The sequence below is a fragment of the Carassius gibelio genome, chromosome B25 (assembly GCF_023724105.1).
Source record: "Carassius gibelio isolate Cgi1373 ecotype wild population from Czech Republic chromosome B25, carGib1.2-hapl.c, whole genome shotgun sequence".
NCBI classification, from domain to species: domain Eukaryota; kingdom Metazoa; phylum Chordata; class Actinopteri; order Cypriniformes; family Cyprinidae; genus Carassius; species Carassius gibelio.
The window spans coordinates 15,310,364-15,337,615 of NC_068420.1; the positions used below are offsets into that span (position 1 = coordinate 15,310,364).

At 38.2% G+C, this 27,252-nt stretch overlaps 2 protein-coding genes across 2 annotated transcripts in view; one reads left to right on the forward strand and one right to left on the reverse strand.

Annotated features, from left to right (window-relative positions):
- The window catches only part of LOC128013988 (annexin A2), a 327,457-nt gene that overhangs the window by 128,714 nt on the left and 171,491 nt on the right, over positions 1–27,252 (reverse strand). The gene's annotated exons all lie outside the window — the stretch shown is intronic.
- Positions 773–27,016, forward strand: LOC128013978 (proprotein convertase subtilisin/kexin type 5). The gene is made up of 16 exons (XM_052597188.1): positions 773–1,046; positions 4,711–4,914; positions 5,342–5,410; positions 5,602–5,644; positions 10,030–10,175; positions 12,768–12,962; positions 13,774–13,860; positions 14,016–14,211; positions 14,793–15,016; positions 15,915–16,157; positions 18,399–18,644; positions 18,832–19,030; positions 19,560–19,765; positions 20,586–20,686; positions 20,849–21,020; positions 26,228–27,016. Exons 1-16 carry the CDS (start codon positions 839–841, stop codon positions 26,626–26,628), a joined length of 2,940 nt encoding a protein of 979 aa, XP_052453148.1. The 5' UTR covers positions 773–838; the 3' UTR covers positions 26,629–27,016.

Genomic DNA, 27,252 nt, shown 5'->3' on the forward strand with positions numbered 1-27,252 from the left:
ATTTGCCTTCCACACAGTATTTATTTATTTAAATAAATTATCCATTATTTTTTTGACTTTTTACTTCTTATAACACATTTTATGTAAAATAAAAGTAAATTCATGTTCAACGTCTTCCATGTTTTTCTTTCATGCTTTTCCCATATGGTCAGGTAACTAAGTAAACCAATGAATAATTTTTATTTATTTATTTATTTTTACAGTGGGCTACCACGTTTATTATTATCATTATATTATTAGTAATATAGTACTATTTTATCACTGTAAGTAATTTAGTATACATTATGAAATACTTGGTTCTTATGACTGGTAAATAATCTCAGATAATTATAGTTTTGTACAGTAGCTATAGGCTAATCACAGTTTCAAGATAATACCGGTAACAAGTCAACCTAATGAACAGGTTTTTACAGTGGGTTACCACTTTCTAATAATAATGATACTAACCACCACCAACAACAACAATAATAATAATAATTGTTGTTGTTATATGACTGTATGAAGATATAGCTACTTTTAGAAATACTTTGCACTGATTACTGTTTTTCTCAGATGAATTATAGTCCTGTGCTTGAACATACAGTAATGTTGGTATGTGTGAGTGTGTGTGATTCAGGAAGACTGAATAATTCAGTATTTTGTGCTTGTGCATATAACCTCCTCCTTTATATGAGATGCGGAGTAGAGGAATGGGTGGACCCCGAGGGCCTGTTGACCAATCACTCCCCTTGGAAGCAACTTGTTGGGCAAGTTTTGTTATTCAGACGCTGGTTGTCACTGGCAGGGCAGGACTGACCCACTTGATTGAACGGTGTGTGAGTGTGTGTATGGCGAATAGATGCGCTATACAACTCTGCGAACGATGAACGCCGGTTCGACGCTCTTTATTTTATCATTATGCTGTTGCGGGTTAATTCAGTCCAGATCGCCGGCGCAGTCCTGTCCCAGCGGACAGTTCTTACTAAAAAATCAGTGCGTTTTATGCCATCCCTCCTGCACGGAGTGTAAGGGTCACGAGCTGTTCGAGTGCACCGCTTGTGGTTTAGGTAAGAGACAGTTCACCATTATATTCTGTAGTTTAACACTGAAATATCTACTGGATCAAACAGGTGCCTCCATTGGGACAATTCTTAGACCCGCTATCAATGCGCATGCGCAGTAGAACGACTATTATTATTATAATGACGTGATGTTTTCAGAACGTTACCGCAACTATAAAATTCGAGCTATATTAAGTCATAGGAGTAAAAACTTATATTTGGAGCTGTTTCTGTGGGCAGTGACACTACTCGATGTTTAATTTGTTTTGGCAATTGGGTGATACGATTCTGTGGTAGTATTGTGCAGGTTCACAAAGGGGTTTTCCAGCTCTAAGAGACAATTGGGAAGGCGAACCTCCCAGTCCTCTGAGCACAGCTGCTGCGGTGACACAAAGAAGCCGCTCTCACTATTTATCAACGTGACAAAGACTGCTGTACCTCAAAAGAGAGTTTGTATAGTGACCTCAGACATGAAAGGGCTTTGCGCACTTATAATTAGGCTATAGGAAGAGTTGAATTAAAGTCTTCTCCATAAATGAATCTATTATGATTTTGAGTAGTAGCCTAATCGATGTCACTGGGAGAGTTTAACAGTAGACTTTAAACTGCAAAACATGGGAGTGGGAAAAGGTGAGACCACTTCCTTTCCAGCATTGTGAAAGCTGACAATGTTTCCGTTCTGTCCGGACATAGTTAAAAAATACCTCAAGTTATGCAAGGCAGCTATTGGAATTTTCTTAAGCCCCAGTCCCAGCAATCCATTTAGGATAAACGCGTATTCTTTGACCACAAGTTTGTTACGTGTAGGCTACAGTACATCTATTGTTATGTATTTATATGTGTGTGTGGGTGTGTGTTTTAATAACTAAACGTTGTCTGTAGGTTATTTTAGTTATTTAGAATCTTAGAGAAAACATCAAGGGAATGTTTATTTATTTATTTATTTTTTGGAACCTTGACATTTGAATGTTTTCTGAATGTTCTAAAACAAGGTTCTAAAACTGTGCCCAGAGAATGATAAATAAATAATGTTTTGAGAACACTATTAAAGACCAGACAACTTTGAACAAATGTTCTTTTACGGTTACTTGAAGAACACGTGTTCAGAACTTTAAAATAATCTTTCCCGACTTTGAAAGTACATTAGCCAAAGGTTTTATAAGGTATTTCTGTCATACATCATCATAGTCTGATGGCTTCCCCCAAAGCATGACAAAATACTATGGCTACCGTCAACTGTTTGTTTACCAAAATATCATCTTGTGTGTTTAAAGAAGAAAGAACCTCATACAGGTTTGGAACAATTGGAGTGTTTGTAATACAGTGACAGAATTTTTATTTTTGTGTCGCTTTACTGTCGCTTTAAAGCTGTGTCTGTTAAGTGCAGGAAGTTTTCCATTCTTTCTTTCATCAGATAAATCAGCTGGGTATTTGAAGAGCACTTCCTAACGTTGGAATTTTTTCTTTGAACACATTACTTGCACTATACAAAATGGCGTACAAATTTGTATAAGTATGTGTATTGGGACACACTTTGTCTGTATGTTTTTGTTAAGGCATTTCTTTTTCAGTTTCAATGGCAAAGAATTCTGGGCAAGGGGCAGTTCAATGAGAAATGTAAATCTATTCCATGAAAAACCTCTAAAGTAATAAACCATTACAATGTCCAGTGTTCAATGTAGATTATTCCAAGTATTCAGAAAAGATCGTAATTTAAAGGGATACTCCACCCCAAAATGAAAATGTTGTAATTAATCACTTACCCGCATGTCGTTCCAAAGCCGTAAAAGCTTTGTTCGTCTTTGGAACACAGTTTAAGATATTTTGGATGAAAACCAGGAGGCTTGTCCCAGTAACTGCCAAGAAAATTACGCTGTTCAAAGTCCAGAAAAGTATGAAAGACATCGTCAGAATACTCAGTGATTCAACTGTAACGTTATGAAGCAACGAAAATTATTTTTTGTCCGCGAATAAAACAATAATAACGACTTTATTCAAAAATTTCTCTCTGCATCACCGCAGCACCATTTTGGAGAATATTCACTGAACGCAAGCAGCTAATGCTCTTCTGTGTTTGCCGCGCTGCACGGATGCGCTGTTTGCCGCGCTGCATGGATGCGCTGTTTTCGGTCAAATTAAAGCGTAAATACACGTAGAAAACTCATCCTTGTGTTGTGGCGAACACAGAATCGCGTATGGTTGAATAGAGTAATTATTTTTGTTTGCTTCTCGTACAAAAAGTATTCTCGTGCTTCATACTTTTCTGGACCGCGACACTGTTATTTACTTGGCAGTCTATGGGACAGTCACAAGCCTCCAGGTTTTTATCCAAAATATCTTAAATTGTGTTCTGAAGACGAACAAAGCTTTTACGGGTTTGGAACGACGGGGGTAAGGGATTAATGACAAAATTGTCATTTTGGGGTGGAGTATCCTTTTAAGTCATATTCACCGATCTTGCCATCCATTGTTGCTTATGAATGACAGCATATGGGTTTGGAACAACATGAGGGTGAGTAAATAATAATAGAATTGTAATTTTGTGGCTGAACTATTTCTTTAACAGTACAGAATGAATAAGCAAACACTGGTCTTTAGCAGCCCAAGCCGCTCTATTGAATTCTGTTCAGTAGGCGTTCATGGTTGCCATCCCTCCTTTTCAACCATCTCAAAGAAGAGCACTGTAAATCTTCACCTCTCTCTCCACAGCCCGAGGTGCTTGAAGGGGGAGGTCTCGCATCCATCAGTGTGTGACAACTATAACATTGCCAAAAGAGCCCAAACACTGTACATAGCCCTTGTTTATGTGTCCCAGTCTAGGCAAAGATCCTTGCTACTGTTTCTATTTAAAGAAGAGTTCATGATAGACACAAGCAGATGTTGATATTCAGCTGAGTTTCAGTTTTAGTGACTGTTTGCAGAAAGACTAAGCATTTAATGCAGCATTTTTTGTGTGTTTTTGAAAAAAAAAATGTTAATGTATGTTTAACAAGACAGCATTTATTTGATCAAAAAATGGTAAAAACAGTAACTTTGTGAAATATTATTATAAACTATTACAAATGTGATATTGTTTATTTATTTGTAGAAGTGTAAAAGTACTAGGTGCCCATGCTAAATAAAAGTTTACATTTCGTAAATTAATAAATAAATTATACGTACATATATATATATATATATATATATATATATATATATATATATATATATATACTGTATATATGTGTGTGTGTGTGTGTGTATTTAAAAGTACTTAAAAGTGTTTATACATCACAGTAATGATTTGTTGTGCTGCAACAACAATAATTACAAAAACAGAATAAAAAAAGCTCAAAAGTAAAATGTTCTGCTGCATTATAATAGTGACAACTAGGCTTTATTGTCATGAAAATAATGTCCCAATAAACATGCTTATATAATCATGACATTCACCCTCAGCTGCTACTGTTGGAATAACTCCTGACCAATGTCATAATATTACCTGCTTGGAAAACATGCTGTAATTTATTATGGGTAAACCAGTGATCCATATAACCATCAGTTTACAAAGGACATACAAATTCCTCGCAAACTGGATATTTTAGACCTCTTGGTTTGGTTTCTTTAGATTACATTGTCATTTGGATCATGTGTCCCCATGTTAAATGTATTTTGTGTGTGATGATTTCAGATGAGGAAGGGAAGGAGCGTTTCTTGTATCAGGGCCACTGCAGGCTTCACTGCCCACGAGAGTTTTATCCCGACCGAGAGCAGTACACCTGTCTTCCATGCATGCCTAACTGTGAGATCTGTGCTGACGCCAGTGTTTGTGCTAAGTGCAGAGAAGGCTACCATCTTCAGAGCGGCATCTGTCTGACAGTCCTGTGTGGAGCAGGTGAGTCTCTCTTTCTATTAAATGGATTGACAGGCCGCTTTAGATGACAGAATAGAGCACTTCAGTGATGGTGTATTTTTGTAGGCCAACCTGAAGTTAGCATCACCCGGTACCCTCGACAGAAACTTAACAGGGATTTTTCCATTGCCTTTTGTGAAACAAACTTATTTCTTTCTTTATGATAAACTTCACAGATGAACACAGATTTTCTGAATGTATTTATTTATTTTTCTGGCTGTATTTTCATAATATTATATTACAGTATTTCTGATTTATGGATTGAAACCCCCCTCTGTAAAGTTACATTTGAATGCCATTTGGCCAATCAAAATTGAGGACAGGAACCAACTATTGTATAACTTCTAAACAATAATGTAACACACACACACACACACACATGATACTCACACTTTTGCTTGCACCACAGGTCAGGTTCAGGACCCGGATACACAAGAATGTATAGACTGCGGTATTGGCTGTAAAACATGTTCCACAGGTAAATAGCACACTTTTACATTTTAGTATTTTAACAGTGCAACTCATTTAGGTAGTATTATTATTATTCATTAATACTTGCATCCAATTGTTTTACAGTTGTTTGTTATTGACTTGTTTTATGCTAAGCAGTGACAAAAAAATAAGCAATGCATGGTTTAATAATCACTGCTTGTTTTTTATCCACAACAGATGATCCAGAGATTTGCCACAGCTGCACAGACGGCTACTTCCTGTAAGTTTCAATTGTATTTGAGAAATTGGTCTATTTCTGTTGCTGTCAGATCTTTATTTAAATGATGATTTCCTGAAAATGTACACACTCTCAGGCAGGGTTGCCAGGTTTTCACAACAAAACCCACCCAATTGCTATACTCAAAACTATCCCAATCGCGTTTCGAGGGGCGTTCCCCTGTAAAAATCGCATTCTGGGGGGTAAAACACACGTTTTCGGTAGGAATCCTCCAGTAAAATTTGCATTCCCAAGGCTTAATATCATGCTCAACCCACAGACACGTAAAAACAACTCGCGGCAACAGTGTTAAAGTAGCCCAGTTCCGCGGGAAAAGCACAGACTTGGCAACCCTGCTCTCAGGCCATCCAAGATCTAGATGACTTTGTTTCTTCAACAGGACAGGTTTGGAGAAATTTTGCATTGCATCACTTGCTCACCAATGGATCCTCTGCAGTGAATGGGTGCCATCAGAATGAGAGTCCAAACAGTTAAAAACAATATTATGAAATATTTTGAAAGCAACAGTTTGAGGTTAAAAAAGTCTTAATGGTGAATTTGTTTCTTACAAACACAGATTTGTGCTTTACAAAATGGTCATTGATGGACTGGAGTTGTGTGGATTACTTGTGGATTATTGTGAGTTTTTTATCAGCTATTTGGACTCTCATTCTGACGGCACCTATTCACTGCAGAGGATCCATTGGTGAGAGAGTGATGTACTGCTACATTTCTCCAAATCGGTTCAGATGAAGAAACAAAGTCATCTACATCTTGGATAGCCTGAGAGCAGTCTTGCCAAGTCCGTGGTTTTCCCGCGTAACTGGGCTACTTTAACACTGTTGCCGCAAGTTGTTTCATGTCCGTGGGTTGAAGCGACCCCAATAGCGTGATATTTAGCCCCCCTCATCTACATTTTAGATGGCCTGCGGGTGAGGAAATTTTCAGTAAATTGTCATTTCTAGCTGAACTACACCTTTAAGCTGTGTTGAGGTCTTTTGGAGCGCATTGCAGAGATGCTATGAATAGAACAGAGGTTTGATTGTGTGTTGTGGCCTTCAGCTATTGTGTGCATCAGATTTCACCTTCAGTTCAGTCTCACGGCCAGTTATCTGAGATCCACGCTGCTCAACATGGAGCCTCCTCTTATGAGTTTTTCCCTCTACTCACTCAATCTGTCTTCTTTCCCTCTCTCCTCACTAATTTGAGCCCATCTCCTCTCCGCTCGGTTGAAACTGAAGGACTTTCTTTGCTCAGAGGGTTGGCGTGTCTGGTAAGAGAGTCCTGGATAATGAATGCCCACTCAGAGAGGAAAAGAGCAATGTTAATCCCCCCCAAACATTTCTGGTGCTTTCATTGTGCTTGTGCTGTTGCCATGGCAGCTGTTGTCCTCCGTCTCGCTCAAACATCTTGCTGAAGTCTTGAGTTCCAAAGCGAGGCACCTCTGTGTCTCAGACGGAGGACTTGATCAGCACTTAACTACAGCAAGAAATGTGTTTAACATAGCGCAAACTTGTAGTTACGATTTAGCTTAATTCTTTTTATGATTTTAATACATGCAAAATTTTTGAAGACATCTACTTCTTCTTCTTAACTATATTGCTGCTATCTTCCACATTTTAGAATGATAACAAAGCCATCAAAACTATGAAATTACAAATAAACAATATGACCAAGAAAGCAAGCCAAAATGTTATATTTTTCTCAAAATCTGGGATCATAAAAAAGTTAAAATAAATGTATATTTTAGTTTCATATAGAAATTCATAAATAAACACTACTAATGTGAAGAGTTTGTGTATGTGCCTGTACAGTAAAAAGATTTTTATTTTATCTGTAGAAATATAAATTTAGTTAAATGTGCAATGTTTGGCTTAAAGAAAATTACAATGCTTATTATAATATGAGTTGTAATTATTGGAAAAATTATTTCTGGAATATGCTGTTCTACAGTTTTGGGGTTAGATTTTTTTTTTTTTACATTTAAATTAAATATTTAAAACATTAATATTTAAAAACTCTATTTTAATATATTTAAAAAATAATGAAAGGATTTTCAGAATCATTACATTAGTCTTCGGCGTCTCGTTATCCTTCAAAAATCATAATATTATGCCGATTTGCTGCTCAAGAAACATTTATTATCAGTGTTGAAGATAGTTCTGTTTCTTAATATTATAAAAAAAAAACTTTTTTCGGGATTGTTTGATAAATAGAAAGTCATAAAATTTGAAAACAAAAACACATTTATTTAAATTATATTTTTTATAATTGGTTGTCTTTACTGTCGCTTTTAATAAATGTAATGTATGCTTGCTGAATAAAAGTAAAAAAACTAAATATTTTGAATGCTAGTATAAATGCTAATACACAGTATTAATAAAAAGCTTCTTGAAATGCTGAATTTATGTAATCTAAATGGAGCTTGGTAGTAAGGTTATCAAATATGATGAGTCCAGTCTGTTTTTCGAACTATTTCTGATAGTAAGGGAAAATAAATACTGTATGTCCATGTTGTGCTTGAAATGTCAGTCTGTCTGTATTAATGTCTTGTCGAGCAGCTCTGATGATAGTGTTATAACGCTTCCAGCTGTCATTCCTTAAATAGTCCAGTTGTATATAGCAACACCGCAGGAAGTGCCTGGCAGGTGTTTTTCCTTCTTTGATAAGGAGAGACCAAGGTGCCATTAAATGATCTTTTAATCTGTCCCTCATTTCCTCTCTTATAACTTCACTGGATAATTATCAGTCAGTGCTCATAAACACTGCAGTCAGTCAGAAGATTGATTGGTTATTTAAAGATTGTGTTCTTTCCAAATGTTCTATACAACTGATTTAAGAATCATGATAGAACAATGACAGAAGACTTTAAACTATGATCTCTCAGTCTTGTGCTTTATTATATAGATCTGCAGTAACAGTGCTGCAGGCAGGTGCGCTGAGGTTTTGGGATGGTGTTCATTTCTCTGGTGTGGTTTGGCTTCTCTGGTTACTCTTTCTGTCGAAGCACTGAAACCTTCCGCCCCGGTCTTATATAATCTCAGCCTGCATTATATTCCTCACCCTGAAGGAGGAGCTTGTGGATCAGAACGTCTTTGATTCAATAGTAAGCCTGCTCTGAAGCTGCTCCAAAGTCTTTATAAGCAAGTTTTCAAACAGGTCTGATTGAGTAGTGAGGCAACTAAATAGTTTTCACCAAACACTTTTGTGCGCTATATTTGGGTGTGTTACAGTATATACTCAAACTTTACAGTTCAACAAGCTGCTAAGTTCACTAACTTCACTGTGTTGAATTCAAACGAATTAAAAAGCTTTGTTTCCAAAGTTGCGAATGTAATGTATGTGAAATATATCATAATGTTTTAAAATTATTTTGCTAATTGATTGTTTACAATGCATGTGTTAAAATTGCCGCAAAATTGAAATCGGAAAAAACAATTGACACAATTGTGACACTTTTAGTAAATTACCTGTGATTTAAAGCATGCAAACAAAATGTCGAGATATTTCCTTTCTTTCTCTGAGCAGAGTCACGTGACTCATTACAGTTACACGATTTTCAACGTGCGTCTAGGAATTTATTCGATAAATTGTAACTTTGGGGATTTCTGCTTGCCAAATAAAAAATTTATCCACTTTTAAGTGAGCATATATGATTTTTGTGTTATTATATTTGCATTTTAGAAATTTTATTCACAACTCGTGTTTCCGATCTTGTATTTTATGCACATTTTGGGATATTAGACAGAAAATGCTGGATTGAAACCAACTAATGTTATTCTTTTCAGTGCAAACCAGTGTTATTTTTGTATAATTAAAATACTATTGTATTAGTTAGTATTTTGAATTAGTTTTTTATGTTTAGATTTATTTCAATTTGGGATATTTTTGTACATCAAATTAATCTAAATGAAAATTTCCCTTGGTGACTTCAATTAACATATATTTTATTTCAAGTAACACGTTTTTGTTTATAGTTATAGGTTTAGTAACCTATAATAATGTTGCCTCGAATACACCAATTCTCTAAGTTAGACACAAATTATGCAACTTGTGGTTTTTAACGCGTACCCAAAGAAGGCAATAAACACAGTTTATTAAGAAATGAAATGGCTCCCAATGGTTCTGGTTGTACAATCTCAGTAAATTACGTTGGATTTCGGTCACCTTATGCATTCTCCACAACTGACCTGTAAGATTGCACAAAGCCATATGTTTTGACATTACCTTCTTGCATAATTCTTAGCTTCAGAGTTCCGTAATGGCTCATCTATGCATGTTTATTCTAGAAAACAGCCCTCAAGGGATATGTTGAAGTCCTGCTTAAAACAATGGAGTGTTTAGCTTCAATATGTGACAAGTCTATTGTTTGTTATCTCTGTGTGTAGATACAGACAGCAGTGTCGTCAGCACTGTCCCCAGAGGACCTACGAGGACCGCGGTAGAGGACTGTGCATCAGCTGCCCGGAGCAGTGTGTGGACTGCTGGAGCGATAGCCTGTGTCTCTCTTGTCAGTCTGGATACTTCCTGAACAGTGCGTGCACTACTTCCTCTGAGCGTCTGACTAAAGTTCACTCATCTTCCTGTCTGATAGCTAAAGCTGTTTCAGTCGCATTACTTTGGCTGGTTAAGTCCAGCCTATAGCTACAATTTAAAATGAATACTATTTTAAAGTCATTTTATCCCGTTGTAGAGAGCTAAATCATCTAGAGATGCTTGTGAAGAAACCCTGAGGGTCAAAACTCCAATGGGGCATTTATAATGAAACTTAAAGGGATAGTTCACCCAAAAAGGAACATTCTGTCATTAATTACTCACTCTCATGTCGATAAAAAATGTCTTAATTTGTGTTCTGAAGATGAACAATGGATTTGAAACGACATGAGGGGGAGTAATTAATGACAGAATTTTCATTTTTGGGTGAACTATCCCTTTAAAGGTTTTGCTGACATGCCAATAAAGCCTAAATAAATTGTCGTAGAAATGGCAATATATTTTTTAATATTTAACTACAGAATATGAAATATTTATATAGTTTGAATATAATGTTTAAAGGTGGAGCTTTTTCTGCAACACTCGCGTCACAATACATGATTGCAAACAAACAAACAAACAAGTAAGTAAATATATAAATACATAAACAAATAAACAAACCGTTTCCCTTGCCATTGGTTGACCAAACGGATTGCCTTTTTCGGTAGAAAAAAAAACACTTCTAGGAATTGTGAGAAAAAAAGTCAGAATTCTGATATTTAACTCGTAGTTCTTTGTTTTTATCTTGTAAGTCTGACAAATAAGGTCCAAATTGTGAGATATAAACTCAGAATTGCAAGAAAAAGTCCAAATGTCCATGTCCAAAAAGGTAAGAAAAACATCATCAAAGTAGTCCATGTGACATCAGAGGGTCAGTTAGAATTTTCTGAAGCAACAAAAAATACATTTTGGTCCAAAAATAGAAAAACTAAGACTTTATTCAGCGTTGTCTTCTCTTCCGTGTCTGTTGTGAGTGCGTTCACTGGAGTGTATGATATCCGGTTTGCGAACAAATCACTCGATGTAACCGGATCTTCTTGAACCAGTTCACCAAATCGAACTGAATCGTTTGAAACGGTTCGTGTCTCTAATACGCATTAATCCACAAATGACTTAAGCTGTCAACTTGTTTAATGTGGCTGACACTTCCTTTGAGTTCAAACAAACCAATATCCTGGAGTATTTAATTTACTCAGACAGTACACTGATTGTCCGGTTCTTCCGGACAGTTCGATTCAGTAAACCGGTTCTTTTTCATTCGACGTAATGGCGTCATTTGCGATGATTGCCCTTGATTCAAGCCTTCGGTTTACCCGCGCTCATAACACTAGCATAGAATCAGTTCAGTATCAATCACCAAAAGAATCAGTTCGGTTCAGACGCTCTGTGTGTCGGTCTGCTTCACACTGAATCACACATGCGCAGTATCATCAGCTCCTCGATTCACGAATCGGACGCGTCTGACAGAAACGGTTCTTGACTCGTGAACGAGTCATTATCTGGCTCGGCTCAGTGTTCATCTTCACAGCAGTTCAGTCAGTGTACTGTTTGAGTGCATACATTACTCCGGGATATTGGTTTGTCAGCCACATTAAAAAAGTTAACAGCTTAAGTCATTTGTGGATTAATGCGTATTGGAGACACGAACCGTTTCAAACGATTCAATTTGATTTGGTGAACTGGTTCAAGAAGAGACGGTTACATCGAGTGATTCGTTCACGAACCGGATATCACAAACTGCAGTGTTTTGAAATCTCACAACAGACCCAAAATAGAAGACAATGCTGAATAAAGTCGTAGTTTTTGCTTTTTTTGGACCAAAATGTATTTTCGATGCTCAAAGAAATTCTAACTGACCCTCTGATGTCACATGGACTACTCTGATGATGTTTTTCTTACCTTTCTGGACATGGACAGTATACCGTACACACAGCTTCAATGGAGGGACTGAGAGCTCTCGGACTAAATCTAAAATTTCTTAAACTGTGTTCTGAAGATAAATGGAGGTCTTACGGGTTTGGAACAACATGAACATGAGGGTGAGTCATTAATTACATAATTTTCATTTTTCAGTGAACTAACCCTTTAAATCGGGAGAAAATCCATTTGTTGTCCATTCATTTACTGAAAGTTTAAAAAATTTAGGAAATGTATATATTTTGTGTGTGTGTGTGTGTGCCTTAAATTTAATTTAGTTGGTTATTATGTAAATAAGGGGGGGGGGGGTGAAAATGCCTGATAGAGCATTGCATGTACTTCACAGAAGGATATTGTGTACAGCAGCACTGCTTCTCTCACTCATTTGAATGGGAAATAGAAGTGGAATGCAAATATAGTTCATGCAAAATCAGTGCAGGTTACTGATGTGTTTCTGAAACAGAGGTTCATTCATGCAAATCCATGTTTTTTTGGTTTATAGACGCCTACTTCTTCCTGAATCTTACTACAGTAATATACTAAGAACTATCACAATTGTTTTATCACCCGTGAACAGCTAGTGTTTAAAGTTTTTTTCTTTTTTTTAAGTCTCTTATGCTCTTTATTATATTTTACGAAAATCACTAAACACTAAAATTCTCTTTGCATGAAAAAGACGGCACCTGTGTGAAGGATTGCCCAGCAGACACATTTAAAGACTCCAGAGGGTGGCGCTGTCAGCCCTGTCACAGCTCCTGTCTGACCTGCCACGGCCCTGGACTGAGGGACTGTGACCGATGCAGTGGCTGGAGCCGCCCGGTTTACGGGAAGTGCCCGGTGATCAGCTGCCCGGAAGGCCAATATGTTGATGGTGAGAAAGAACTCCTGCCAATTAACATGAGAAAGAAACAAAAAGGAAAAGTCCACCCTCTGTTGCAAACTTGCTGCTTAGGTTTAGATTTGCTTATGTCTGTTCTAGTTGGTGTAATACTGTGCTCTGCTGGACATCTGGTAGTAATACAGTACATAATGGTGATAATTTAGCAGGCATTTTTTTTTTATTATTATATTGAAAATGTGATTATAAATTTATAAAAAAGGCTGAATAGTTTTGGAGGGCTGTAAACATTCCACTTAATATATAAACGCTTTTTTTAGCATTTTAACTCATATGTAATAAGAAAGTATAAAGGTTTAAGTTAGGAAATATTCTAATTAGTCACTTATATTATCTTAGCAGTAAGAACTGGGGTTTGTGTGACAATCTCTGTAAAACTGCTTTGGAAAACCAATAAAAAGACATATTTTCAATTTAATATAAAGTAAATCTAATATTTTTATTGCACATTGGCATGCATACGTGAGAATACAATAGACACCAGTGCTATGGTATTATCATTTATGTACTATTATAGTATTTATTATTATGACTATTTTTTTTATATTTCCATTCTAACTTCATTTTAGGTTTTAGTAATGTTATGTGCTCTTGTCATTGTTATATATATAGCTTTAATTTATTTTTATTAAAGCAACAGTTCTCATTTTCATTCAAGGTTTTAAATTGACTTTTTTCATTTAATTTCATCAATTTCATCAAGGTTCTTGGCATTTAAAATTTTGAAAACCAAGGTAGCAGATTAGAAAAACTAAGCGTTATAATAATCATGTCTTTTTTTAAGGGGAAAGTCGCACTTGCCGTTACTGTGATAGATCCTGCTTGACGTGTTACGGTCCCAAGGCTCAGAATTGCATCACATGTGCTACCGGTAACGTATAGGTTAGCTTTCCTTTCCCTCCCACCTGATAAACAGACGGCCAGAGTTCCCTTTTAATTAAACCCTGCTTCAAAAGCACTTGCTAAATAAATAAGACATTTGCCTACTAAATAGGTACTTTGCACCTCTGTTTGCTTTCTCAACAGGATACATGTTGGAGCAGGAGGCTGTGTGTGTAGAGCGCTGTCCTCTGGGCTTCTATGCGAACAGCTCCAGTCTGCTGTGTGAGAGGTGTTCTGCGAACTGCGAGGCGTGTGAGAGCAGAGACGAGTGTGTGAGCTGTACCACAGACACTTACCAGCCCTATCTGTTCCAGGGCAGCTGCTGGTCAGAGTGTCCAGAGTGAGTCGCTACGGCTGAAACATCCCAAACGTGCTTTACAGGGAAAGATTTGGACAGTTATAATATATCTATATTTTAATATAAACATAAATATAAAACATTTATGGATCCGTAATATTGCATTGATGTTAGATTTGACTTTGAAGCCTTAATATTGTTGAAATATTTACTATGCAATATGAAAGCATTTATTTCAATTTATTATCAATCGATAGACAGAGAGAGAAAGAGAGAGATGACAGTTGTGTGTGCATTACCTGCTGCGTCTGTGCATCTCAGAAAACCATAAGAAATATATATACATATATATATATATATATATATATATATATATATATATATATATATATATATATATATATATATATATATATATATATATATATATAGTACTGGGTGGATTACTGATTCCAGACTACATGAAAAAAATTGTAGTTAGTAACATAAGCCATTACATATATATATGTAAGAAAACTTACATATGCAATACAGCATACTTTGTATTTAGTCCTGGAATTTGTGTGAATGTATTAATGAATTCAAGAGGGTAAACAAATTTGTATGTCTTGTATGTCATGCAGAGGTTACTTTGAGACTGAGCTGGGGACATGTGAACCCTGCGATGAACTCTGTCTGACCTGTGATGGCACAAGCTCGCAGTGCCTTTCATGTCGAGAAGGCCTTCATCTGGCCAATGGGGCGTGCAGACAAAACTGCGGCCCCATGAGCTATGTGGCAGAAGACGGCACATGTAGACGCTGTGCTCCTCACTGTGACGTGTGCACAGATTTTTCCACATGTACAAGTGAGTGATTGTAAAAACTGAGATCCATTTAAAAGAGTACTAACAGATACATCCAAGTGAGCAGTAGTCGGGTTTCCATCCAAAGTTGCGAATTTGATGTGTGCAAAATTGGAATATCGCAAAAAACATTTGAGAACAAGCACCGCTCCCGTCCAAAGAGTCAAAGAGAACAAAACCATTCCTTCCTGATAAACTGGCACTATACATCACTAAGAAAAGTAGAATAAGCTATTGAATATAATAATTTTCCTTTATAATAAATTGCTTGCACCTCAGAATGAGCAGACGAAATAATGAATGCAGTTATTGCTTTCGGAGGTGGATGCTGCTATTTGGGAAAGCAGTCGTTTAACAGTTCTGGGAGGCAAATATACAGAAATACTTTGAGGACAGACTTTTCTTGGGTGACCGGATTTCCGGATGACCAAATAACAACATTTTTCGTTTACCTCTTTACGGTCACGAGTTGCCGATTTACTGTCACATAATGCAAAGTCACATTACTTTTTTTATCGCGCTTGGAAGAATTTATTCGCAAAATGCATTTCCAGCTCCCATTATTTGCATTAACCCTTTCTCAAACAAAGTCAAAAACCACCTCAAGCGAGAGTAAAAACTTTTTTTTGTGAAGGCATTTTTATTCTAAATTCAGCATTTCCATCAGTCGATTCTGATGCGATACTTCAAAATGTACATAAAAGCAGGGTGATGGAAACCCAGCTAGTGACACTTTAATGGAGTTATATGGAACTTATCTTCCTTTTATATTATCTTGTATACTATCTATTTAATGTGGAGTTATGTGTACAGAACATATTTGGATTACTTTGAATTTCAGTGGAAATTAGAGTACACTGAATTTGTAATCTACTAACTTTGTGTAACTATTTAATTTCAGGGTGCAGTTTTCTCTATTTGCTCTTAAACGGGGCATGCAAGGCCATCTGTCCAAAGGGTTATTTTGAAGACTTGGATCAGGGCATCTGTGTGAGCTGCCACTCCACCTGTGCCACCTGCTCTGGTCCTCTCTCGGATGATTGCGAGACATGTTCTGCCCTCAACCCAAAACTCTACGAGGGCATGTGCTTGGAAGAGTGCCCAGCGGGAACATATTACCAGACCTCTGATAAGGAATGCCAAGGTGAAGTATTAGCTGTAGTTATACCACTAATTCACAAAACCATTATTAATCCTGGTTAGTGTAGGTTCCACAAGTTTTATGTGTAATCTCTAGGGTATGCACATAATGTGTGGCATGTACATTTCGTAATCAGAATAGTATGCATGTAGCCAAATTTTTATAAATCGTACACACTTTGCACCATGGGTTTTACCAGGAGACGCCAACACCCATTACAGAGTACACTTGAGCTAACAAATCACAAATAACTGGAGGAAGCAATTGAACTCTCAAAGCGAATAAGGTGACCCTACACATCCTCAAAGGTAATGGTTATGGCACATATGGAGAGATTGAGTTTTAGCAAAAACAACTAAAACAAATTTATAGGTGTCAGAGGATTAGCAAAATGGCAGATAAACACTTGGGGGGATGGGGGGTGCATAATTTTTTTGCAAAGTCTGCTGCTTCAGTATTTGTAGATTATTTACCCATGTTATAGCCATTGGTATACTGAAAAACTATGATAACCATATAATACATTTTTAAGGCTTTTATTGACAAAAAAATATATAATGAATCAGTGTTTACAGTGTTGACCCTTGTTCTGCATAACCTCTGCAATTCGCTCTGGCATGCTGGATATTAGCTTCTGGGCCAAATCCTGACCGATGGCCATCCATTCTTGCAGTGTTTTTGGGCAGAATTATGGGAGAGCCCACTCCTTGGATGTTCTCAGGATGCTTCACTGTTGGCACAACACAGGACTCATGGTGGCGTTCACTGTTTCTTCTCCAAACAATCAATTTTCCAGATGTCGCAGGGCACTTCATCAGGGAAAATAACTTTGCAACAGTCTTCAACTGTCCAATCCTTGTACTTCCTGCAGAATTTCAGCCTGTCCTTGACATTTTTCTTGGACAGAATTGGCCTTTTTGCTGCCCTTCTTGACACCAGGCCGTTGTCCAAAAGTCTTGGCTTCAGTGTGCGTGCAGATGGTCTCACACCGACCTGCTGCCATCCCGGAGCAAGCTCTGCACGGCTTGAGACACGATTCTGTAGCTGCCTCCTCAGGACGAGACGTTCTGGTGTTTGCTGGACACTCTGGGACGTCCCAGACTCCTGCACCGCAGTCAAACCTCTCTCCTTGAAGTTGGTCTCTGTGATTTTGCCAAGTCAGACATGTTCCTGGATCAACATATTTTGTTGATCCTGGATCAACATTACTGTCCAAAAATATAGACTTTACCCAATCCCAACTCCTACACCTAAACTTATCAAAAGTGTATTCCTAAAATCAGCGTGAAACGATAGCTAATTAACAAGAGTGTAGAAGTGCCTAACCCTGATTGTAAACCTAAAACTGACATTTCCTGAAAAGCTATACCTCAATTCTGATTGGTTGTTTGGAATGTTGTTCCAGGATCAACAAGGATGTTGATCCAGGAACATGTTGTACTTGGTTAAATCACGTTCACCACTTGAAGTTCTCCATGATTCGGTAAATGGTTCTTTCAGGTGCAATATTCTTTACAGCAATTTCCTTGCATGTGAGGCCATTTTGATGCTAATCGATGATGGCTGGACGTGTTTCTTTGGAGAAAACCATTGCTAACAAGAACACAATGATTGGAAGTGCTTCTTCCTTACTTTTACAGCAATCAGTCTGCTCTTACAATCTAGTTAGTATGATAGTGATTTCACCTGACTAGTACTCATTCACACTTTCACATGTGCTGCTGATATGATTACTCAGTTAATGTTAGCTGGTCATTTTGTGTCAGGATCAAAAAACTCAAAACTGTATTTTTTTTTTTTTTTTTTTTTTGAAAAGTACATTTTTTGGCCAATGAAGCTTTTAGCAATTATTTAAAATGCATCTGATTACTCAAGATAGTCTAGAAACAATGTGAATAAACAACGCAACAGCTTAAGCAGCAAACTTTGCAAAACACAAAATTTATGTCACTGCCAAAACTTTTGAGAAAAATAGTGCAGACACAGAATGAAAGTTGGACAAAACAAAGATTAAAATTTCTAGAACTCATGCACACTTTAAAAAAAAAATTAAATGGAGTATACTTCAAAAGGCTATGTGCTCGGCTCTACGTGTACAAAAATAGAAATTAACCCTTTGTTTAATTTTGTGTCGAAATTAAAGTATTTGATGATTTATTTTGTTATTTATTTGCAGTAACTTAACACAGTTATATAATTGTGATCATTTAGAACATTATATATGCCCCATATTTGGCTCCATAGAGTGTCACCAGACCTGTGCACGCTGTGAGGGTCCAGAACCCACCCAGTGTCTGCAGTGTGAAAAGGGTCTGGTTTTGGATCCCAACACCATGATGTGTGGAGTTACTGGAGATTCGGACTGCCCACCCAAAACGTTCCTCCAAAACAACCAGTTCACTTGCCAAGCATGTCATCAACTCTGCCAGTCCTGCGAAGGCCCAGGCCCCTCTGACTGCCAGACCTGCGCTCTGCCCTACTACTTCCACAGTACGAATGACCTGAAACTCACATTATTGCATTTCTTTTGTTAAGAAAACAATGACATTGATTGTGATGTTTGTAATATTGATTTAAAGTGTTCATGAGTTGTGGTTTGGCTTTAAATCCTTAATTTGGATCTTGTTTTACAGGTTGTACAAGTAACTGGTTTAATGGGAACCTGTTTGTGTTCCAGATGGTTCGTGCGTGAGCAAATGTCCCGTAGGAACTTACGGTGCCCATGAGGAGGCTGATGGTGTAGAGCTGGGTTTCTGTATGCCCTGTGATCATGTGTGTGCCACCTGTACCGGGGCGTCTCCCAGAGACTGTCTGAGCTGTGCACCAGGCTACCTTCATCTGCTCTCTCATCTCTGCGTCAGCCACTGTCCCACTGGGTAAGATCTTCTCGCACACACACAAATGTCTATGAGGGGTGTGTCCTCTTTCAGAAGGATATTGTGCCCTGCCACACTGCATAAGATCAGGAATCAATTGAGGGACATGATGAGGAGATGTTGCCCTGGCCTCCAAGATTCCCCAGATCTTAATCCGATTGAGCATCTTTGAGATGCGCTGGACCAACAGTTCTGAGCCATGGTGGCTTCACCTTACAACTTCTAAGACTTAAAGGAAATGCTGATAATGTCTTGATGAAAACATAGGACAGGACTTTCCTGTAGCTCAAACAATAGAGCATGATGCCAAGGTCATGGGTTCGATTCCCAGGGAAACCAAGAGCTGCTAAAATGTAAATGTGGAGCTGAAAAGCAAATTTATCTGCCAAATGCATGAAAAAAGGATCTGCGTTCACTTTATCAGAGCTGTGCACTAGCATCTCATTTCCCAGTAATTTACTGCCTTCTTTTCACTGTCTATATATGATAACAAGACCTGTGTTTCTTTCACCTGATGTGCCTTCCTCAGGTACTTCAGCACAGGGGAGGGCTGCGAGAAGTGTGACCGTTCCTGTGAGCAGTGCTCGGGCCCAGGGCCGGACGCCTGCAGGGTGTGCACACCTCCTCTGCTGGACCTGCAGGGCACCAGGCAGTGTGTGGATCAATGTCCGCAGCGCTTTTATGAGAGCAAGCACAGCTGCAGACAATGTCACACCAGCTGCAAATCCTGCACAGGTATTTCTCTTATATTACATTTTATGAGTAACACCAACATATTTCATTATTATCATTATATTGCCTCACTTGTGTGATCACGAAATTTTATATCGACCAGTCAGCAAACAGAACCAGATCTATCTGTCTATAATAACGTTTCAGTGTGCTAAAATGCATGACATAGAATTAGCTATTAAATAAAATATCTTGACTTATTAGGTGCTATGCTACTAGTGTTAATTACATGCCAGTCTAAAATACATTTTCTGTGTTCACTACAAATAAAGGTCAATCAGAAAAGCAACATTTTTACATCCCTCCCTTTTTGTTTAGAAAGGCAAAAATCAGTATTACATTAATGAACTTATTATGGAAGTAAAGGTGGCCAATCTATAAATGTTAAACCTTTCAATCTTCCAATATTTCGGGCAGATTTTGGTTTGCGCTGTGTGCTGTGACATGAATATTTGTCCTCATTGGAATTACTAAACTAGCCGAACCAATTAAAAAAAAAGAGTGAGCACAAAAATTTATTATCTTTCATAATATGACTTAAGAAATGTAATACTTTCGTATACAGACCAATTCTCACTATTAAATAGTTGCTTATTAGCATGCTTATTGACATATTGGCTGTTTATTAGTACTTTTAAAGCACATATTCTGCATGGCCATATTTTACATTCCTAATCATACCCAATACCTAAATTTAACAACTACCTCACTATAAATAAACAGAAAAATTAGGACCTCAAACGAACTCCATATTACCATCTCTTTAAATGAAACAGTTGGTGTCTCACCCTTTCTCTTCTGAGTGATTCTGTGTTGTCTGCAGATAACACTCCTCAGGGCTGTGTGACGTGTGACTGGGGCAGCGTCCTGCAGGATGGGGTGTGTTACCCTCACTGTGAGGAGAGCCGATATTACTCGCAGAGTGTAAGTGCTGATGACAGAGTGTGTGTGTGGAAGTTTATGCCTCCATTCATAGTAGCATCTGATCATACTGCTATTTTTGTCAAAAGATGAAAACCATAAAAATATTAATACTTTCATCTAAAAATAGAAGCAACAATATTTTGTATTTTTCAATGGCATTAGGGAGTTTGTGAACCCTGTGACGAGTCCTGTAAACATTGTTCCGGCGCCGGGCCCCAGAGCTGTCTTACCTGTCATCCAGGTTTCGCCCTTCATGCCCCTGACAGTCAATGCTTGCCCTGCTGCCAGTCTGGGGAGAAGAACGAGAAGTGTTGTCTTTGTGATTCAGGCTCAGGTACTTTCTACTTTAAGCATGGGTTTGTTTGTGAACATATTAGTTCACCCAAAAAAATAATAATTTGCAGAAAATGTACACAATCTCTGGCCATTCAAGATGTAGGTTAGTTTGATTCTTCATCAGAACAGATTTGGAGAAATGTAATGGTATATCACTTGCTCACCAATGGATCATTTGCAGTGAATGGGTGCCGTCATAATGAGAATCCAAACAAGCTGATAAAATCATCACAATAATTCAAAACAAGCCCACATGACTCCAGTCCATCAGTTAACACTTTGTGAAGCAAAACGCTGTTTAATTGTAATAAACAATTCCATGAAGATGTTTTAAATGTCAAACTGTTTGAGGAAAATACTATAGAAAAAGGTGTGCCAAAATTGCTGTGCGATATGGACAAAAAAAAAAAAAAAAACTAGCGCAATTTCTTTGATCGATTATTCGATTAAATTTACATTTTGATTTAATTTAGATTTTAAAATAATCGATTTTGACACACACAGACATGTTTTACAGTCATAAATGCATTCATATTTCCAAAAGAAAACCAATCAGAGCTTTATCAAAAAGTTGTAACATGTCTCTAGAACAGACATAAGTCAAAATAATCACTAAGTAAAGGTTTGACAAAAAAAAAAAAAAAATAATAATAAATAAATAAATCCCGTGTCCAGGGATTTTTTTTTCTTTTTTGCCATGCATTGGTCATAGAGTTCACTGTAGCGGTGCCTCTGGTGTTGAAATATATTTGTTATACATTATACAGGTTCACACATACTCCGTCTGCAGTGCGTATACAGTTTGTCTATGCGGTACAGAAGCAGCAGAAAGAGTGCATTATTGTAACGCGAAAGCACATTAAAATAAAGCGCGAGCACAAATCTCTCCACTCACATGCAGATTTCCTTTGCTTTGTCACAAAACCAGACATGCGTGCTGCTCTTGCCTTGAGAGAGTGCACGCACTTAAAACGTGTCTCCTCTCGTTCAAACTGCGTCCTGTGCACTTACAACTCTCTCTATGCTCATGTGCTAGATATTAATTCTTTTCGCACCTTTATATTTCTGTCCTTTTCTGTTCACATCATTCACATCTTTTACCGTGTGCAGTGTGAACACTCTGATCCGTTAACAAGGGCTCTGAAAAAATATGCATCACTGACAGAGTGTGTGAACCTGGAGTTAAGTAGGCATATGCCCAGTCCATTCTCTCACAAAAATCAACCTCCCAAAGGAGTATGGCACATTCCAGGAGTATGGCACATTCCTTTAGCAAGACTGCTACCATGAAACTTCCACCACACCACCAATGGGATTGTGCTATACACCTCCTGCCTGGCACCATATTACAGAAGGGAAAAGTATACTCATTATTGATCCCGGAGCACAAGACCATGGATGAGTACATCCAAGAAGCACTTCAACAAAGGGTTAATTTGATTATCCACCTCTCCGGCAACTTCTCGCTTCTTTTTCATTGCCAAGAAGCATGGAGGACTTTGACCTTACATTAACTACTGCAGTCTCAACTCACAGATGGTAAAGTTTGCTTACCGCCTGCCTTTAGTACCAGAGGCACTCGAGGAACTGCATGGAGCTCACCTGTTCTCAAAGCTAGACCTCCGCAGTGCCTATAACCTAATCTGCATTCCTCAGGGAGATGAATGGAAGAGCGCATTCATTACTCCATCTGGACATTATGAATGTCAGGTTATGCCGTACGGGCTCTCCATCATTCCACAAATTCATAATAGTCTACATAGACAATATCTTCATTTACTACTCCAATCTCGCAGACCATATCAACCATCTGAAACAAGTACTTAGCCGGCTCTGGCAATATCATCTCGATCTGAAATTAGAGAAATGTGAGTTCCAACCTTCCATCCAGTTCCTCGGCTACATCATCATGGCAGAAGGTATCCAGATGGATCGTACCAAAGTGGAAGCGGTGAAGAATTGGCCACAACCTCCTAACATCTAGGATCTTCAGCACTTCCTGGGGTTTACAAACTTCTACTGTCGATTTATCTGTGGCTACAGTGAGCTCTCAGCTCCCTTGACCTTTCCCATATGCCAGAAATCTAAACACCACTGTTGGACATTGAATGCCGTTCAAGCCTTTCAGAAGCTAAAAGCTGCCTTATGCAGTGCTACAGCTCTCTTGCACCCAGACCCCACAAGACCCCTCCTTGTAGAGGTGGACGCTTCATCTCTGAATAGGAGCAGTGCTATCCCAGCGGAAATGGGAACCCCCAGTACTTCATCCATGTGCCTACTTCTCGAAGAAGCTATCCCTAGCAGTTTAGAATTTTGACATTGGCAAACAAGAACTGCTCACCATTAAGTTGGCCCTCAAGGAGTGGTAGCACTTGGCTGAAAGGAGCAAATCATCCATTTGAGGACTTCAACAACCATAAGAACTTGCAATACCTTGCTGATGCTGATGCTTTATCAAGGTGGCCCAGGATGTCACCCGATTTGTGAAAGGATGCTCAGCCTGTGGCATTATTTCAACACCCTGTCATCTACCTGAGGGCAAACTAGTGCCACTGCCAATTCCGCATCGACCCTGGTCTCATCTAGGAGTTGATTTTGCCACTTCCCTGCCTCTAACTGCTTTACCAGCATCCTCATTGAAGTAAATAAATTCTCCAAGACCTCCAAACTCATTCAGCTAAGGGCTCTACCTACCACCCTTGAAACTGAAGAGTGTCACAATGATCAAGCCATGAGATCCAAGTGTGAAGTAAAAATGGTTTATTTGTAACTCAGATAGCCAGCAATGAGAACGTAGGAAGACAATGGCATGACCCCAGATGAATCACGTCCAGACCACTCAAGCAGCAGTTACTCAAACCCAGCTCGGGAATCCCAGGCGGGCGAGGAATAAGGTCCAGAGAATCCCAACTGGAGGGACAGGAACATGACTAGACAAGAGAGACAGACAAAAAATCAACGAACCAACAACACGAACAGGATGCCAGCCAAATTTAAAGGCAGCGCAATTGAGTTGCAGCTGGTGCTCATTACCCCAGCTGCTGCTAGTTAACAGACGCACACAATCAGACAGAGACGCAAGACGCACTGACCCATGAACCGTGACACAGAGGCCCCCTTCAACCAGGTCTTCTGACACTTTGGCATTCCAGGGGATACAGTGTCGGATATAGGGCCTCAATTAATCTTCAGGGTCTGGTGCTAATTTTTCTGACTGTTGGGAGTTTCAGTGAGTTTGTCTTCTGGATATCACCCTCAGACAAATGGCCAGACTGAGCAGAAGATTCAAGTGATCAGGTGCTATCTCAGGGCCTACTGTCACCACCAGCAAGACAATTAGACCAATACCTTTCTTGGGCCGAATATGCACAAAACTCACTTCATCAAGAGTAAACCGGCCTCACTTCCTTTAAGTGTATACTTGGACTCCAACCACCACTATTCCAATGGCCAGGAGAACTGTCCAAAGTCCCATCCATGTATGGATTATTGGTTCAGAGAGAGTGAGAGGGTATGGAACTTGGGAATCTCTCTTCCAGCCAAGTGATCGAGTTTGGCTCTCCACTCGGGACATCCACCTACAACTACCCTGCAAAAAGCGGGTTGCCCTCTACATAGGTCCCTTCAACATCTTGAGGCAGATAAATGAAGTAACTTATGAACTCCAGGTACCCTGACAATACCTTATTTCACCAACCTTCCATGTGTCCTTACTCAAACCTGTCACTGCTCCTGTTCACCATCATTCCATTGTGGATAAATTATAACCCCATGTGAATTTACACATACAGTACTGAGAAATTTAAAAAGTGTTATGTTGTGCCCCGCTTTCCCCCTGCATTTTGAATGGCCTGAGGGTGAGTAACATTTCTGCAGATTTCAGTTTCTCCGTGAACAGTTTTTTTAGTAAATTTCGAAATTACCATTAAGATTAGTGAAGGCTTTAATAGTTTCCATTTTTAATTCATGCTAACTAATATATTTAACTAATGTAGTTAACTTAGGTTAAATAATGGAGCTGTTTACTAATTTTACTCAAACTTACAGCCCTAAATGGGCAGTTTTGGGAAATCAGAATAATTTTAGTGAATTGTTACATTTGCATAGTAAAAAAGAAAAAAAAAAGAAAAAAAGAATAAATAAATTTTTCCTTCGCAAACAAGCACTGCATTTAGATTTTAGTTTATTTGGTCATACTTTAAGGCCAAATTGTTTCCATTAGTAAACTATTAAAGAGCCAGTAAGATGAAAATTCTAAGCTTCCTATCACTGTTTATAAGTCCTGTACAATAGGTTTAAATCCATCAAAGGTTATTTTGTCATTTTGTCAAAATATCATTTTAAAATTACCTCAATTCTAAGAGATCCCCAAACGGTTCGTGCAAAGCTGTTCAAAAGATTCAGTTTCCTTAAACCCCACCATTTGGTAGCATACTGTGTTCTGATTGGTCAACTGACATAGTCAGTTTTGATTGGTTGTTCCGCACACAACTTCATGGTAAACAATGCGTTAGCATCTTTTAAGGGGGAAATATGTCTTATTCCTCTCATCACGAAGCAAACAGTAAAATAAAAAACTTGAACAGTCTCGCTGCTTTTTCTTCTGTGTGGGTGTATCACACCAACCAGAGCGTCTGTGTGGGGGGTGGGGCAGGTCAGAGTTTTGTTTCTCCCAAGACGGTAGGCGGAGATTATTATGCAAAGTGTTCCTAGTGACGTACATAGAGATGGGCAAAAGATTTGAAATCTATAACGACTCGTTTCAGCGATTCAGAGACGACTCCTTACTTTAGAAGCCAATAACTTTATAAATCGTGTACTTTTTGGTTTAATTACTTTGCACATTGTTTACACTGATGGACAGCTACATCATACACTGTAATACAGGTAATTTTTGATTTCCCATCTGTGTGGCTCTTTAACTACTCCTAAATTGCTTCTTATTAATAGTTAGTAAGGTAGTTGTTCAGTTTAGTTTTTGGGTATGATTAGGGATGTAGAATATGGTCATGCAGAATATGTACATTATAAGTGCTAATAATCAATAATATGTTAATAATAGGCATACTAATAAGCAACTAATGGGTGATAATTGGTCCCTATATTAAAGAGTTAAAGATTTTATTTTTTATTTGACAAAATTCTATTTTAATTGTTATTAATTAATGTATTTTACATTTTTATTAAATGTGTTTTTTTTTACAGCACTGTGTCTTGAGGCGCCTGTACCAAGTATAAGTCAGGATGAAGCTATTCTGAGGTCCCAAGCGGTACAGCATGCATCTGTAGCTTTACCTGCCACTCTGCTGCTAGCTGTAGTGCTAGCACTAGTTGTGTTTGCTCTGGTACAGGCGAGGGCCAAAAAAAGGTTATGCTGGAGACGGAGTTATGAACGACTGAGCGGGGTAGCTAGAGAACAGCCCAGTCCTCGGCCCATGCCACATGGAGTACCAGAACCAGAGGACAGTGGAGACGAGGTGGACGTGGTCTACACCAGTCAAGACGGATCCGTGTATCGACGCTACGGTTTCATTCACGAGCCAGACACGGAAGAGGAGCTGGACGAGGACGACGCGAATGTGAACACATATTTCAGCAGAACCTAAAATATGGTAACTAACGAGTCACAGTCTACTAATTCTTTAAATGCACACTTCTGTAGTCAGAACTCACTGGATTGAAAGATGGAAAAGATTAATGATTAATCAATACATGATTACATCTTTATATGTGCTTTCCTGATACATTTATTCTTATATATTGTATATATTTCAGAATTAAGAATATTGCTGTCAGTGTCCATGTGGATTACTTTTATGTTATTGTAATATAACCGTTTCCATAATGTAATGTAATATTTGATAATGTTGTTAATGACAGTTACTATAAAGTGGTACCAAACTTTGGGGTAGGGGTTGATTAAAAGGTGACATATAGTTTATTGTTTTTTTTGTTTTTTTAATAAAGAATATTAAATCAATTTCAGAAAAGTAATTTTCCATCTCTTTATTATATGTTCTGCTGAACATTAAGTCTTAATAATTCAGTTACAATAAAGCATAATACCACAGAAAAGCAACCTCAGCGTGTTAGATGCCCAGACACATGAGGCAACAATCAAGACTGCCATCCAGCGTTGGGCAACAAACACAAACCAGAAATCACAAGTGGAATGAGCACTCCTCAAACTCGTAGAACACTTCTGTAGAGAGAGCAGAACAGTTGAACCA